Source organism: Gambusia affinis, linkage group LG14, assembly GCF_019740435.1.
Source record: "Gambusia affinis linkage group LG14, SWU_Gaff_1.0, whole genome shotgun sequence".
NCBI classification, from domain to species: domain Eukaryota; kingdom Metazoa; phylum Chordata; class Actinopteri; order Cyprinodontiformes; family Poeciliidae; genus Gambusia; species Gambusia affinis.
Window position 1 is genome coordinate 12723167 of NC_057881.1, and position 17763 is coordinate 12740929.

The window sequence follows — 17763 nt, forward strand, 5'->3', positions numbered from 1 at the left end:
CTGTTTTCTGAAGCAAATACCACAGTTCTGTGAATTAACTCTTAATGTGAAAGGCTTTTTACATTATGTTGCTTTTAACTGAAAGTATTAATAAAATTCTTTAAAAAAAAAACTGATTTGTATCAAGGTTGATCCTTTTTGCAGGGAAAGACCTGAATTTTTTTTTTTTTGTGGAAGGATTTGAACTAATCTCTTAAAAAAAAAAAAAAAAAAAAAAAAAAAAAGTTTTTGTAACTGAACTCAGTATAACTAATTATGAAGACTCCCTTGTTTTTTGATGTCATTTACAGCATTGGTGCCTAGACTTGGTCCTCGAGGGCTGGCAACCTGCATGTTTTAGTTCTCTCCCCGTTTTGGGAGTTTAACGCATTTTTTAGTTTAACGCACCTGGATGAAATGATGGCTCATTAGAAGGCCTAAGAAGAACAGTGACCTGCTGACAAGGTTGTTGTTACCAGCAGGAAGAGAACTAAAACATGCAGAATGCCGGCCCTCGAGCACCGACTTTGGGCATCCCTGATTTACAGAATAATATGCAAGTATTGACTCAAATACTGTACCATCTGGTTTGTAACAAATGCTTCTTTTAGAACATCAACCTCCACCCATATTCCTCTTAATTGGCCATCATTATACACTTGCCTAAAAGTTTTATTCATTTTATTAAACAAAACTTGGTCTGTCCACACCTCGTGATAACTATTGGACACATCTTTCATTGGCAAGATCCTAGCAACCTCGTAGGGTTTAGCATGTAATTCTACTGCTTATGGCTGGCAATGACTTGAAGAAAACAAAAAAATTCAACATCTCCCAAGTCAAATACATTAATGATCCATGATTTACATTATGAATCATTTTAACCATCTCTTTTTATTTTTTTTATTTTTTTGACTACCAACATCTTAGGAATTGCAGTTTCCCATCTTCTGCCATATATATATATATATATATATATATATATATATATATATATATATATATATATATATACACATACTTCAAGTATGTGTATATATATAGATATATATATATATATATACTTTTTTTTTAATTATCAAAAAAAAAAACCCCACTAATCTGGATATCTCATATTTTCCATTCTTCTTCAGCACCATGTTTACATTGCACAACATATGGCCATTTGTCACTTTAGGCTGCTGAAGCTGAATAAATCTGATCACGGGTCCAGAAAGAGCTCTGTGTTGATCAGGATTAACAGCCACATCAGACTGTGATGTAAATCGGTGGAAGAGTCAATTATTGATTCGTCTTTTTCCCACTTTGCATCCTCTCTGTCCATGACCTTCTGTGTGGGCGTACCTCTTTTCATTCCCCTCTTACTCTTTTCAGAGATCATTGGTATTAAGCAAAATCCAAGGACACTAATAATAACTGAGAGGGTTATATTTATTAGAAAGAGCTCTCTGATTTCTAACTAGTCATGCAGAATTAGAACTGCCGTATTTTATGTGGTCATACGAAAACGCAACAAGTGGAAGTTCTGTAAGGGCCTCAGAGGTTTGCTAGAGAACATTAACAAACAAGCAGCATCATGGAGACCAAAGGACACACCAGGCAGGCTGGGGATAAAGCTGTGAAGTTTAAAGCAGAAAGTCCTGACCTAAATCTAACAAAATCTTGGACAAAACTGGAAAATTGATGATCAGTGGTTTTCTCCATTCAATATGACTGAGACTGTGTAATTTGCAAAATACAATCTGCAATGTCTTATGTGTTTATTTTAAACATCTGTCATTCTCCTTCCAGTTTAAAATGATACAGTATTTTTGTTACTCTATCATATACAATCTCAGCAAAATACGTTAAAATGTCGGGGACGCTGCGGTGGTGCAGGGGTAAAGATGACCCAGTATGGAGGTCCTAGTACTCGATGTCATTTTTAGAGATTTGAGTGCCAGCCTGATGACCTTTAACCCTTCTCTTTCCCCTCTCTCATGACCCGCCTTTCTGTCTAACCACTCTCAAATAAAGACCACCAGAGTTTAAAAAAAAATTGTAAAATGTTGTTTCCAATAAATTCCAGGATGTCAAAACCTTTGAACAACTTTACAAAAATTTAAGTTTCCCGTGCTTTTTAAAAATTAGTCCCAAACGATTTTTGCTTTAATTGAAATAGCTTTTGCTCTAGACAGAAAACTTCTAAGACTTGAATTGTCCAAAAAGTTTTGAGGCAAAGTCAGCAAAACTTGACCCAACATCAGTGGACAGGACCAAACTATATGTTTAGCATCCATTGATTTAATAATAAACATAACATAACACAAATCATCAAATGACATTAAAAGAAGTTGGTAGTCATTCATGACAACACTGGTGGCCATTTTAAAGAGGCTCAATTAGTTTTAGTGTAAAATGATGTGAGTCAGTTCAGTTTTAGTTTAACATGAAGGAACTTCACATTATCTTGAGTAAAAATTTAATTCCATGGATAATCAGTTTCCATGGAACGTGATCTCTATTTAAAAAAAAAAAAAGTATGGATAGGGTTCAGTCTGAATTTTTATGATCATTAAATATAATTTCTTGTTCTTCAGAAATTTCTGAACCAAGACTAAAGTTGGGGATGGCGTCTTGTGTTAAAAACAGAAAGAAGCATTGAGAGGATATGATATAAAGCTGGCAGCAGATTATGACGCTGACAAAGGAAAAGCTTTTCTTCAGACAAATGATCTGCTGGGAACATTTCAGTTATTAAACACTAAACTAAATTTCATAACAAATCTATGTTGGATGGTTTGTGGCCTGCTTCATATGTTTCCTTTGAGTCCATTAGCAGAGATACTTTCTTCCTACTGTCTACCAGCTTTTGCTATTAAATAATTTGTGTTTGCGTTGAGAAGGAAACATTCTAGGCAAATAATAACTAATGTCAGAATCCAGTCACTGAAACTGAAAGCAATTTTTGTGGTTGTGCGCAATCTTTAATCATGAGAAACATCGCGTTTTCTAAGTTCCACCATTTTGACAGGATTTTTAAAACAGCAAAGCTGCAAGACTTGAACATTTTTACTTTGTTGTTTTACCTGAAATTAAAAAGATAGAATTGACAGAAAGGTTCTGTGAGAGTCACGGTGAAGAAGGGTGACTTCAGTTTTAGACAATATGTAGAGCTCACTAAAACTCTGAAGTATGTTTGAAGCACAAAGGGGATAAAAAAACAATATAAAAATATTCTTTAATTATTAATTGTTGATTTTTACCTCAATGTATTTTACACTGTGTTAAACTTTGATCTAGGTCTCTTAATCTCACAACATTATCTTCTGAATGAATTATCTGGATCATTAACCTGACGGATAAAGAACATTCCTCGCCCTCTTCATTTGAGCCACTTCAAGAAAAATCAAATAACATTTTTAAGTCTTTATTATTTTAAGTCATGCCAAGAAAAAAGAACATCAAAGATACTCACCCTCCCACTGCCATGTGGTTTTCCCATCTGCTGGTCCCAGTGACACAGACAAGGGATACACGCCTGCTCCGAATGTCTCTGAAATAAATTTCCTCAGAGCAGTAGGGCCCACTTCCAAACAGCATTGTCAGCTGGTAGCTGAACATGGGATGAAACGGGGTGAGACAGCCCACTCTGGCTCCAGGAATGTTGATGAAAGTACGCATCTGCCTTCTCTGGAGTTATGGACAGCTGTAGGAACACAGAGACTGGAAGTAAGAGTAAAACCAGCGTATGTGAATAATATTCATGTGAATATGCAATTGAAATATGCTATAAAAACACACATTGCATTTTTCCTCACTGTCTGACATAAACTAGCATCTTGTTTGCTTCATGTCTGAATAATATAATAAATGGATTTTATCTTTCAATCAGAAGATTGGATACATTTGTAATGCATCTTACAAAAAGAAAATTCAGATGATAATCGTACACTTCTGATAGGTGAAGACAAAATAACAGATAAAAATAAACCAAGATATCTAGATATCTGCTTCATCACTGGTTGAAATTTTCAGATATTTGAAGGTGCCAGATTTATCAGACAAACAATTATAAACAAGTGTACAAAACATGTCTGTCCTGAAGGAGGCAGGTTCTTAGTTCAGGATATGAGGATTTTGTGTGTGAAATGTGCAAATCAGGCCCAGAAAAAAAAAAAAAAAAAAACTTGCCAAAATGCTGATGAAGCTGGCTGGAGACCGTTCATATCCACAGTGATAAACGTCCTGGAGTCACATGGGTGAAAGGCTGCTTAGTCAGGAAGAAGCCATCCAAAAACAAACAGACAAAAAAAAGTTGTTTGTTTTATTCTCTTTTTTTTTCGGACTTTTAACAATTATTTAAAAAATTGCTGTAATCTTACTTAATATAAAACAGGAAAAAAAAATTGTCTGGTTTGATGTCAAACAGCAAGGAAATAAAATAAAAGTCGCACGTCTGTTTTTACCATGTAAACGTATGGTCTCAATTGTATAACATTTAATAAACATTTACATATCAAGACATTGTGGTTTTAAGAAGATTACCTGTGGTTAAGTAAATTAAACAACAGGGAGAAGGATATGAAAAATATTTTCTAAGTAAAAGTTTCCAGGAAGGAATGTTTTTTTTTTGTTTTTTTTGTCCCTGCCCAGGTCTCAGGCAGCGTGGCCTAGATAAGTCTGTCACAGGATGTTAAGTAAGGTGTTTTTCACATCCACAGACTGATTACATGGCAGTTTTTGTCCATTAAATAAAAACCTGCATTAGTTAAACATTAGTGAAACGCTAAGAGTGACCCATTTTATGCACGCAATAAAACATGCATACACACAGCCTGTGGAGACGTCTCATCGCTCCACTCTCACCCATTTTCTGCGTCACCGAACCACCTGAAACTCCACCAACAACAACCTGGCACAGAATACGTGCAGTACGAAGCTGCTGTGCTCTTCTCCTGTCGGCTTTGTTGGCAGCCAAAGTGCTAAAGGGCATCTTATCAGAGCAGCATGGAGTGGCATGCATGAGTCTGAGGAGCAGTGGTTTGTTAACGCTGGAACAGCCTTATCTCGCATCTGTAGACTATTCAAATCCTATCAGTTCCACAGAGACAAGGCCTGATTAGATGTCTGAGTGTCCATATGCGACCAGAAGTTTGTGCTCTCATATGTCTACGTGTCAGCAACAACCAAAGAGGTCCACAGCAGTTAAAAGAAAATTAGTTTCTAAATTAGGGTATAGGTCAAAAATGATTAACTATGATGTTTTAATTAACATCATAGTTAATTAAAATGTGACTGCTAACTTTCATTTTACTTATCACATCAGTTCCTGTTTAAAATATAGGATTTATGCTATTCAGACTGAGATTAATATTTTTCTAATTCCCAAATTGAAAAAAAAGGTGAGGAGGAGCTAACTTGCTTGCTTCGTTCACAAACTGAATTCTAACAAGTGTAAGAAACAATATATATTACTTTAAAGTAAACTCCAACTTTATTTGAGAGACTGTATCTTATGATTCACTACTACTTTTGTCTGCTTTAGAACCGCAGTTCATCTGTCTGTTTAATTAGTTCTTCTACATCAGTGACAGCTTTGAGCAGTTCTCCTGCCACAATACACACATTTAACAAAGAAACAGCTTGTTGCCAGGAAACACTTCAGTGAAGGCTGAGACCCCAGTGCCAGTTCTGATCTTCGCTTAGCTGCTGTTTTCTGTGACTTTGCTGACATCTAGCGGTTAGACTTTGAATATTCACTGGACTTTTAAAAAGGAGGGAAAAAGTAACTAAAAAAACGTTGTTGTTTTTTTTGTTAAATTTTAGGTTAGAAAGAAAAGATTTTTGTAAACTTTCTAAATGAATGAACTGTTAACTTCAATAACTAAACAAAACTTTCAATCAGTGATGGCTAATGATGTTTTCTTTACCGATTTTTGTTCTTGAATCTTGAATGTTTGTTCATTTAATCAACTGTGTTTGATCATTTTCATTTTTGTAACATTAAAAATATCTCCTAATACTATATATTAAACTTTACAACTGTTTTCCTGCATTTACAAGGCAACCATCCAAATAACAACTCTTAGATTAGCATTGTATTGTAAGCAAATGAACTGAAATGATAACCTTCCATGCCTGTTTCTGCTCATCAATCAGTTTGATGAGCGCTCACACATGTCTAAGAGACTGTGGTCATGTCATCACAAGCTTACATATGGTTGTGTGTCGTAGCATGTAAATATAATAGGACACATTGTAGTTCTTTGTGTAACCTGAACAACAGAAAGCATTTTGTTATTACATAAAGGTTTCCAGAGAGACACAAGGTCATTTAGAAATCTAAATAATAGTAAGTAGTTCAACTAAGTCTGTCACAATAGATTTGAACCATGTAACACAGCAGAGAATAAAACCTGACTATCAATCAATATGACCAACTGTCACAAAAGCACCATCTATATCAAGCAACAATAACACAGAGATTTATGATTTTTTTTTTTTTTACTGGAAAGAAAGAAGCCATTTCAAATGAATATACTGTATGTTATTAGATTATATGGAGTAGGCCTTCCAACATTAGGACAATGAGTCCTATTTAGGGACTGTATGGGCACATAATATGTGACAAAACAGTCTTTCTTCTGATTGGCCAGTTTCACTGGCAACTGTCCAACCAGTTTGAAATGTAAAAGACTGTCCCAAGAATTTTGTCCCATGGATCAGGAGACGCATAGAGGTTTTCTCTTACATGTAATAAAATGTTCATCAACTACTTGAAATGAAATATTTCACAATATTAAAAAAATGGATTTACATGAGCAAGGTATATATTTTTTGGTCCAGATTTATGGCCATATAAAAAAAAGCATATTTTATAATTCACTCGTGGTCTTTCCATCAGCGTTAATCTCCATCCCGCTCTGTCTTGACACCTAGCAGTGGCAGAAGCAATGCCCCAGCTGGACAGCAGGTGTGCTCTTAGCACTGCAGCATAAAAGCCACTGCAGTATTTTATGCTCTCTCTATGTGTGCCAGAGAGAGTTTGAGTGTGTGTGAGCCAGCGCCGGTGGATGGGACAGCGGGGTTCAGAAACCGCTGCTCCTGCCACTCTGCCGGAGGAGTGGGTGGGGGCTGGGGAAGACAGGCGAGGCTGGAGGAGAGGATGGAAACACAGGAAGAGGGAGAGAGAGACCCCAGGCCCAAATAAAGCCATGGGGGCTAGAACTGGGCTGGGTTCCCCTCTGCTTTAAATACGCTGGCCGCCTGCAGGTTCGGGTTTGGTGGCTGGGGCTCGGCACCGTCGACCACCGCAGCTGCTGCAACCTTCCTCAGGAGAGCCTCATCATCAGTGTTGTGGGCATCCAGGATGCCTCGGGTGGACGCAGACCTCAAGCTGGACTTCAAGGATGTCCTGTTCAGACCCAAGAGGAGCAGCCTGAAGAGCCGCTCAGAGGTTGGTGCTGTTAGTTACCGGCACTCAGATGATGTACAGCAGCTTTCTCAGGAGATCTGTGTCCAAGGCCTCTGTGCTGGATGACACAACAGAATCCTGTAAATTTGTCACACATGGCAGGCAGTGGAAATGTAGAACTCGCTAATTATTTTAACATTATGACTGAAATAAAAAAAACAAAAAAACAATTAAAATATATATTTACCTTTATAGGTGCCTCAACAAAGCTGAATTCAGTGATTTCATCACTACTATTGTTCTTCTAGTTTCCTGATTTTGTTTATACTTATTTTAAGCTATAAAGTTTGCTTTCATCCAGGAGTGTGGTCATGTAATAGGGAGGTGACCTTCTTAAAGGTGACAACAAACAAGGTTAGTCTTTTAAAGGGGAGAAACAAACAACATGTTGGCTGCAATGAAAACAAACAAGAATGAGCAAATCAGAGGGTCACAAAACAGAACATTTATACATTTTCATCAGATTTTTATATTTTAAAACTGGAAAAAAAAAAAAAAAACTTGTTTTGTGTTTGAGTGTCTATAGTAGTAGAGCATCGTGTTGCTTGCTTAACCCTATAACTTCCCCAGCTGACAACGCATCACCAGATTTCAGCCGAAGCTGCTCTAACTGGTTCGGTGTCAGTAGACGGGAAGCAGAAAGCGGCAGGAGGTGGGAGCTGGTATCTGAGAGGTGGACCGCAACATGAGGCACAGGACGCTTCTCAGAAATGCTGTTTATAAATAGGACTGTGTGTGTGTGTGTTACAGATGAAACCAGAGCACATTCCGTATGACAAATAGATATGAGTGTACTGTAGCATAAACATGGTGGACAGGATGAAGGAAAACATGAACTTCTGGCTTCTGCAGTGAGGGAATTTGGTGTTTGTGACTTTATAAAGCTTGAACTGAGTCGCCCATTTCGCACTGTAATCACACATTTTTTCCATTCTAATGTTGCATGAGGGATTGACGTGTTAGGCTGTACTCTCCGCCATTGCCAAAACAAATGTATGTGCGAACATTGTTGTGTATAGCAACAAAAGAGGTAATTAGTTCAGAGGGAATGCTGTTCCGTCTCTCAACCAGGAACATCTGGAAAAGAATATATTATATGGCACCACAGGGGTCCATTCAGCTTAAAATGAAATAACTAAATCAAACTGACAGCTATGAGAAGAAAATAAAATAAACAAATAATTATTTGCTTTGAACCAACATTGGTTCTCATCTTGAATGTGACAAAATCCAAAGAAAGCTTTTCAATTGATGCAATAATAAAAGTGCTTAACTCTCAATGTCCTTCGTGTCCTCAGTGGTAATGACCTCGCCTGGTCTCCATTACATGACATCAACATTGGGCTATTGTTTTTACTGTAGCCTCTATTGTGTTGTTTACAAAACAGATGTTATACATATTTTATATGTATAAAATTTTTTCCTAAGTTAGGAAAACTTGGAATACTTACCTAGTTTTTAGTAATTTTGCAGCTCACTCATTTACAATGAATACAAAAGTTCACTATAAATTTGTTGGGCTGCTGGACAGACAGATGGACAGATGATTGTGGCATAAAAACTGCATAACCTTAAGAGAATAATGGGTGTCGCATTGACACATAACAGACAAAACCTGCTTAAATTGGATCTTAAAACATTCAACTTATGGCATTCTGAACCAGACAGAGTATTTGAACGTTTCTTCGGTTGAATTAAAGAAAGATGTAAAAGATGATGCAGTTTGAAAGACAGCAATTGATATTTTAACTCCAACCAGAAGATTTCTAAAGACTTGTCAGCTGAAACCTTGTCAGTCAATAAATATTGACTAACAAGTCAATTCAGAATTTAGATTTTTTTTTTCTTAGTGTTTTCCAGTAGATAGTATGTAAGGCATGTAGTTACCTTGCATAGCTCAATGTACAACATGACCAGGTAGAGCAGCTTGATAGAAACGCAGCTAAATCCAAAAACAAAAAGAAATTCATAACAATGATCAAGCAAAACCATATAAAAATACAGGATTATCTAAAAGTTTAAATATATATTTGTTACAATACCCAAATAAACAAAAAAACAGATCCTGTTATATAGACATTTTTAAAGCAATGTTGCTTTAGCAGATTGCCAGACTTACAGCTCAAGTCTCACATCCTTAAAAACGACTCCAGAGCATCCATGCGTTATACTTCATCGTTTTATATTGGAGGAAGGAAAATCAGTGAGTCAACTTGTGCTGAAAGTCAGAAATGTTTATTCGCTGCCTTGAAAAAATGACTTTGCTGCACTGGAAGCACTTACCGAACCGTCTTTATGCCAGGATGAGATATGAGCCAATTTCATCTGCAGCTCTAAAAAACTATTTCACTCTGGCAGAAGGAACATTGTACAACACATCAGTTTCTATGGTGAGATTGATTTTTTGTAATAAATGTCCTGCCTCTACATAGCAAAAGCCTTCTGTAGTCAACAATGAGAAACGAACCTCGAGAAGTTTCCAACTAGTAATAACAAATGTAGAAACCGTTAAAGACCAGAGCTTACAAAAAACAGTCAGACTTAAACTTTGTTTTATAGGTCATCACATCACATTAGAAGCCAACTTGTGAATCTAATTGATTCAGTGTATCCACGTTTCAGGCATGACCAGTAACTTCAAGGTTCTGAGGGAATTTCCAAATGCTTCCTTCATTTCTAGATAAAGTTAAACCTCTTCTTTGACTTTAGGTGGATCTTCGTAGGACCTTCACATTCCGCAACTCCAAGCAGACCTACACTGGCATCCCCATCATTGCAGCCAACATGGATACAACAGGAACCTTTGAGATGGCAAAGGTTCTCAGTAAAGTGAGTTTTTGAAAGTGTTTTTATTCTTATGTGGTAGAGAGGCATCGTTTCCATTTAGCGCCGCTGAACCTGTGTGATGGTACAGTTTTCCCTTCACTTTGAGCATATTTGTTTTTACTCTGTCTTTAGCACACCCTCTTCACAGCCATCCATAAACACTACTCTGTAGAAGACTGGAAAAACTTTGCTGCTGACCATCCAGAATGCTTAGAGGTAACATCACCACTTCTCCACTCAAAGTTCTTCCAAAATGTCACATTTTGTCATATTCCAATAACAAACTTCAATGTATCATATTGTAATTTTATACCATTGACCAACACATAATATAGTGTTGGTCTTCACTTAATTGTGAAGACCAACACACAACTGTGAAGTGAAGAAAAGGAATAAATGGTTTAGGATTTTTTGCAATTAGAACATTGTGGCAAGCATTTCTGTTTCCCCTATTTATTTGTTGTTAGACTTAATCTAACAACAGATATTATTCTAAAATGCAAGGAATACAGCAGATTCATAAGTGATAAAGTTGAAGAGAAATTTAAAGAAGAACTAGGTTTACTACTGATCAAGACATGACTGTCCAACTGAACTGACAAGCCAACCAAGGAGCGCATTACTCAGAGAAGCAGCCTAAAGGTCAATGGTAAGGTGGGGAAGTCTGTCAGATTGAGTTCAGAGGTTATCTAATCTAACCTGATGAAGAATGGCAAGAAGAAAGTCATACAGAGCCCAGTTTGCAGTTTGCTGCCACCTGTTTAGGGGAACCAGTAAATGTTTTTCCCTTAACACATTGGGTCAGATTATACTTTTATTGCATTTGCCCCTCATGCAAAATGCTATACATGGAGAAAAACTATTGCCGCACATTACCCAGAACACACTCAAAAAAGTGAAACAAGGTGGTAGTGGCAGCCTAATTGGGGTACATTTCTTCAGCAGGAACAAAAAAAAATAAATTATCAGAATAGTTAACACTTGAAAATGAATGGTGTTAAATAGGACGCTATTGGAAGAAAACTTGTTAGAAGTTAAATAAAATGTTGGCACAATGCCAGAGGTTCACCTTTAAACAGGACCGTGACCCCAAACGTCCAACCAGACAGAGCTAAAATGTAAAGGTTTAAACCACAACATGTCTATGTATTAGAAGTCAAGACCTAAATTCAACTGGGAATCCTTGATAAGACTTGATGTTAACAGGTGCTCAGCATTAATAACTGAGCACTTGCTATTTTTGTAATGAAGAGCAGACCAACATTTTGGTCTGTAAATGATGGAAACCTGTCCCAAAACAGAGTTATTGACTAACGTCTGTTCAGTACAAATGCACATCCCAGTTTTCAAAATTTTATTTGTAGGAAATTTGAAAGCCATGTGTTATTGTCCATCTGTGTCGATCTGCCACATTAAATCCTAATACACTGACGATGAAGCGGCATATTTTCCATCCACTCAGCATGTAGCCGCTAGCTCAGGGAGTGGCAATGCAGACCTGGAGAAGCTGTGTGCCATCCTGCAGGCCGTCCCTGCTCTCCAGTACATCTGTCTGGATGTGGCCAACGGCTACTCTGAGTACTTTGTGGAGTTTGTCAAGACGGTGAGAGAAAAGTTCCCCAAACACACTATCATGGTAAGAAAACGGATCCATCCGACCTCATACAACAGTTTGTCCCCCCGGTGTCTCCGATAAAGGCTGATCTATGAGTGCTTTTTGGTATTCATGTTGCAGGCTGGAAATGTGGTAACAGGGGAGATGGTGGAGGAGCTCATCCTCTCTGGTGCTGATATAATCAAAGTTGGTATCGGACCAGGTAGGTGGATAAAATCCTCAGAGTGTTTAATAAGGAAACAGAAAGTCCGTTTGCCATACTAAGTTGTCTGCTCATGCGCAACATGTTGTAAAAGGAAAACTAATAAATGATTTGAAAATTTAGGGACAATTATCAACTGTAGAGAGTAGGAGTAAACACACTAATTCTCCACAGCAGGTTTTTGTAGCCAGAGACAGTTAGAGATTGCAGAAAGATCTCCCCTTCTCTAATGCAGCATTAATGCTGTATTCTTCAGGTTCGGTGTGCACGACAAGGATCAAGACAGGAGTGGGTTATCCACAGCTGAGCGCTGTCATAGAGTGTGCAGACTCAGCCCACGGACTCAAAGGTCACATTATCTCTGTAAGGACATGTTGTTTTTGCTTATATGACTTTGGAAGGGCTGACAGACAGCTATAACCAAGTATATAAATTGTGTGGAAATACATGAGCATTTTCTGTCTCAATTAAACCTAACTGATGGAAGTGTTTCTATTTTTCAAATTTTGAATGCTAAGTCTTTAATGAATCTCTAAATACTTGATGTCAGTTTCACCTTTGGCAACAAAAGAACTGAGTGGTGATTCAATTTAGGCATACTTGTTTGAATGTGTGAACTGAATTGGACTGCTCTAGCTAGACTATTTTGGTTCTCATGAGCAAAGCTTTAGCTGTTGGTAGGTGGAGGCAGTTTTGGATTCTCATTCACAGATTTGTTACACACAGTGCAAAAAGTATTAAATTTAAGTATTTCCATGTTTATAAAAGCAAGAAAAATAAAAATGTAGTTTTATGAACAGCAAATTTGACTGTTTTTACTTATCCACTCTTCAGTCTATCCATCCACAGTTTGATTTAGCAGGCTCCATATCCTCAGTTCATAGCAAATATCTTACAATTTCTACTTTAAATACAGGGTAAAATAGAAATGGTAACTTTTGAATAGTATATCTTAAATAGAATAGAAGATACATTAACCTCAGTCTGTAAAAATGTTTTAGAAAACTCCTAATTCACATTGAGCGCTGCAATATCACTTTCAGACAGCAGAGGGCAGCATCAGTCCACAAACTGAGAAAAACATAATTCCCGGGCCATAGTACTGACACGCTGATTGAATTATTCATTGTTTAGGATGGTGGCTGCAGTTGCCCAGGAGATGTAGCAAAGGCCTTTGGTGAGTAATCATGCTACAGTGTTTGTGTCTTCATCATGTTCTACGCCTGTGACCGCCTGTGATCTCTGCTCCTCAGGTGCCGGGGCTGACTTTGTCATGATGGGAGGAATGCTGGCAGGTCATGACCAGTGCACCGGGGAGATCATTGAGAAGAACGGCAAGAAGTACAAACTCTTCTATGGTATGAGCTCTGACACAGCCATGAAGAAATATGTGGGCGGAGTTGCAGAGTACAGGTGAGGAACAGGACACATTACATCAGTGGTTGAAAGTGGTTCAACTTGTTAACAGAACAAGCCTAAAACAGAACTGGATTCTTTCAAGAAAGGAAAACAGAACAAGTAAATGAGAAAAAAAAAACAAATGAAGAAAGAAAGAGACACATTAGAGAAGCACTGATCTGGGACTTTTTACAAGAAAAAAAAGGTTATAGTGCACTAAAAACATGCATCCTGTGGGAAGACGTGCATAAAGAATGCATTGTTAATCTCAACAATGGCTCTGACAGTTTCACCTTCTACAAAAGAGATCAAAATAAACATAGAAACATCAAGTGAAGAGTATTTTCTACAGGAAAGAAAAACAGAGAACATATTGTAGTAATAGTAATACACTCAACAACACTTCTTAGGAAAGAAACACAGCTAAACACGGGAAGCACTAAGTCAGGAGTACTTTCTATGGGAAATAAACGACAAAGAGAGAGAGGAAAACTTCAGCAATCTGATTTTCAGGTCTCCATTCCAGAGAATATTTTTGGAAAGTGTAAATCACCTGTTCTGTATTGAAATATTCCGAGAAAAGCTTCAGAAAAGGAAATATTAGCAACTATTAGTGCTTCTTTGATGACTACATGGTCAAGAAATCGATCAAAACAAGTTTGTACTTTAGTTTTGGTGTGGCTCAAGTCCACCGATGAAATCTAATTTGCTATACAAATTAGATTTGTCTCAATTTGTCTCAACATATTTTTTTTCTGCAATGGTCAGGTAACATTTCAATCTTAGAACATGATGTACATCAATCAAAGTTGTAGGAACAGTAATAAAATCAGAGAAAGCAGAATTTTAAATTTTTTGATTGTTGCAAGAAATTTTAAAATGCTTGGTGAAAATTCAACAACTGTTGATTTAAAAATGTCAGTAACCCCATGACATTTTTTTCTTACAACTAACATTTCTGAAGATGCATAATGTTGACACAAATAGTCGCACGGTTATGTTTGTAGGATGCAAAATTATTGTATCTACACATACAATACTGTTCTATAATCACGAAATATGAGCTGCATTTGAGCTGTAACAGGACACTGACGTTTTATCGTTTCTCAAACTAAATCCTCAAATAGTTTCTATAAAAGGGTTTGAAAAACCTTTGCTTGTAATTTTTTCCTCTTTCTTGGCTTCCAGGGCTTCCGAGGGGCGAACAGTTGAGGTTCCTTACAGAGGGGATGTAGAAAATACCGTCCGTGATGTCTTGGGGGGACTTCGTTCCACGTGCACCTACGTGGGAGCGGCCAAACTCAAGGAGCTGAGCCGGAGAACCACCTTCATCCGTGTCACGCAACAATCCAGCCAAATGTTCACTTAGGGAGGGGAAACTTCTTTTAAAACAGTTAGAGCAAACATTATGGCTCCGTTATAATATTGTGCATGTCAATGCAGAGTTTCAGACTGAGGCGTGGCATGAACATCCTGATCCAGTTTGGATCAGGGTGTGTGCTTCGAGAAAAGTTCAAACTCCTGCAGATTCTACACACAAAGTCTAACAAGCGTTGTTCTTCTCAGTTTTATAACAAAACCATTTACATGCTTACAAACTCCATAATGTAACCAGGCATGTAATGTGATGGGAATGTGCAAATATAATGCTCTAATGATAAACTGCTGGATAAATACATCCTGGTTTATGGGAATTAGATAAAGAGCCATATCACTGAGTATGAATGTGTTCTTAATTCAAGCTACTGGCAACTATTGAATTTAGTTTAGATATTTCTGCACTCAGCACGTCACTAATTATCACAACAGGAGCTGTTTTAGTTACATACATGGAAGTGAACTCATCAGGAGGGGAGCACTATTCTGGCACTTTTTTCTTTTTTACTTGTAATGATTTAGCAAATCAAAATGCAAGATCCAGAAAGTCAAACCTTTAATTATTTTTGGAAAAATAATATGGCAATAAACTCTATGCAGAAACCTCTGACAATTTGTTCTGTGGTGTTTGTTACTATTTAAAGCTGCAAAGGAAGATCTCTTTCAGATTTATTCACATTTTGTCCCTTAACTAAAATAAATCTCAAGGTTTCATGTGTTAGACCAAAACAGAATAATTCACATGAATTAGAAATGAGAATATAGCATTTTAGCAACTTTTAACAAATAAAAATAATTTGTTAAAGAACATTAATTAACAAACATCATCATGAAGATCAAGACAGATCAGGGATAAGGTTATGGAAAAGGTTAAAGCTCTATTTTGAAACATCTCACAAAATGAAGCCTCTGACAGAGCACTGTTTAATCTGCCTTCTAATTGCAAACCTATCAAGATATGGCTGACCACCGACAGGCTGGGCTAGGAAAACTTTAATCAGAGAAACAGCCACTGCACTTAACACTTAACACAATCCCTACCATTAAACACAGTGGTGGCAGCATCATTCTGTAGGGTTGCTTCTCTCCTATGCGCTGGTCAGTCAGGTGAGCTAAAAACTGGGTCATCCTGGAAGTGATGGAAACATTTTATTCCCTTGATTCTCAGTTAGGCATATGTGTGTTAAAGATCTGACGAGATACAAACTGGTAACCTTTCATCACAGCTGTTAGGTTTTATGTGGAAAGGAGCGATGTCAAAGTCAGAAATAGCCGATTTTCCATTAGAGGCTGTTCTGGTAATCTTATTCACCTAAATTATGAGAATTTTACGACTAATGGAAACTGTTTGTTAAAGCATACCCTTAAGTCAATCCTGCGGTTTTAATGGATCACAACTTTCCCCCCTAATCTTTTAGTCACTGACCACAAAAAGGCAACAGGTTCTGCAAATTGTCGTTCAGTGCTGAAGGTCATTGCTGTCAAATTAAAACCAACTGTTGCTTATTCAGATTAAATTGGCATACTGTAAAGATTGAAACACATCTGATTTACAGATTTGATAAAAAATTTTTTTTACAAAACTAATTTGCAGGTCTGACAAAAAAAAGAGAAGAAGAAAACTTTGAACTAAATGTAAACTTCTGAAAAATTCCTGAATATAGCAATGTGCCATGCAGTCTATCAGACACTAGAGGGTGCTGCTCAGTTAATGGAAAACAAACTCCCAGACAAAACAGTGATTTAAGTGCAGTGTTTATGTGTATCAGTGTGTCACTCTTAAATAAAGACACAAGTTGTCAGTTTAGTCCAGATATGTCAAGGTTTCATTTTCCTTTTCAAAGAGGTGCATTTATACAGATGTCAAATACATACACCAACAGGATTTTTTGTTTTTTTTTCTCCATTTGCTATAGAGGATAAGGGTGGTGACACACGGAGAATTGAGTGAGTACAATATAGTACGAACAAGTTGGCTGGGATTTTCTGTGGCCCACCACAGGACAGACTGTCTGTGCCGGACTGTGCTGATGTAGGGGTCTCTGCCGCCACCTCATCGGTCTGTATAGAGTTTCAGTTTAGTACTCGATGTACCAGGTTCGCAGAGTGATAGCTAGACAGACCAGTGGCGAGCCTCAGGGCTGAGTGTTCAGACCAGGGGAAGGAATCGACTGACGTATGGCCTCCATCCCCTCCATGGCAGTGGGGAGGGTCAGAGGCAAACAGTTCTAAGAGTTTGTCGCTGTGCGCAGACGTTTAGTACACTGAAGAGAAATCCAAGGCATCTCCAGCGTTTTACACAGAATATCAGAGTAATAATTTATAGTTTACTTTCAGTTATGACATTTGTTAATCATCAAAAATCAACTGCAATATCAAATTATATGTGATAAATGTACATACATTAAACAGCCCACTATGTAAATTGATTGGGGTGAAACTAAACTGTTATGTGGGCCTTTACACATTTTTTTTTTTCTTTCTGCCTGAGTTGGTTATCCAGCGCTATGGACAAACAAAAAAAAGGCTAAAAAAAAAAACCACAACAACAAAAAAAAAACAACATAATTAACAAGGAAAAAGAGGAATCCTGATAATGTTCTACTCACTTTTGAAACTTTAAAACACAAAAAAGTGCCAAAAACATCCTTTTTCAAAATGAAAATACAAACATCAAGAAACAATGGAGCACACATGCGTTTTTTTTTTTTATTAAAAAAAGTCAAAGCTCACACACCAACATTCATTTTGTTTGTCAAGTTGTGCAAGAAGCCAATTTAAAAAAAAAAAAAAAAAAATAACATAAGCAGTGTTCCTCAACTGAGGAAGCTTGTCGTAAGAATGAACAATGACACATTCTCTACATAGTTTTTCGAGTCCCCTGACATTATACTGAGTGCTACGAGGAGA

At 37.2% G+C, this 17763-nt stretch overlaps 1 protein-coding gene across 1 annotated transcript; it reads left to right on the forward strand.

Annotated features, from left to right (window-relative positions):
* The first annotated feature begins 6992 nt into the window (after window positions 1-6992).
* On the forward strand, window positions 6993-15460 carry gmpr (guanosine monophosphate reductase). Its single transcript, XM_044139464.1, has 9 exons — window positions 6993-7417; window positions 10145-10264; window positions 10394-10477; window positions 11724-11897; window positions 11997-12078; window positions 12335-12441; window positions 13213-13255; window positions 13332-13491; window positions 14665-15460. Exons 1-9 carry the CDS (start codon window positions 7331-7333, stop codon window positions 14843-14845), a joined length of 1038 nt encoding a protein of 345 aa, XP_043995399.1. The 5' UTR covers window positions 6993-7330; the 3' UTR covers window positions 14846-15460.
* Window positions 15461-17763: the final 2303 nt, after the last annotated feature.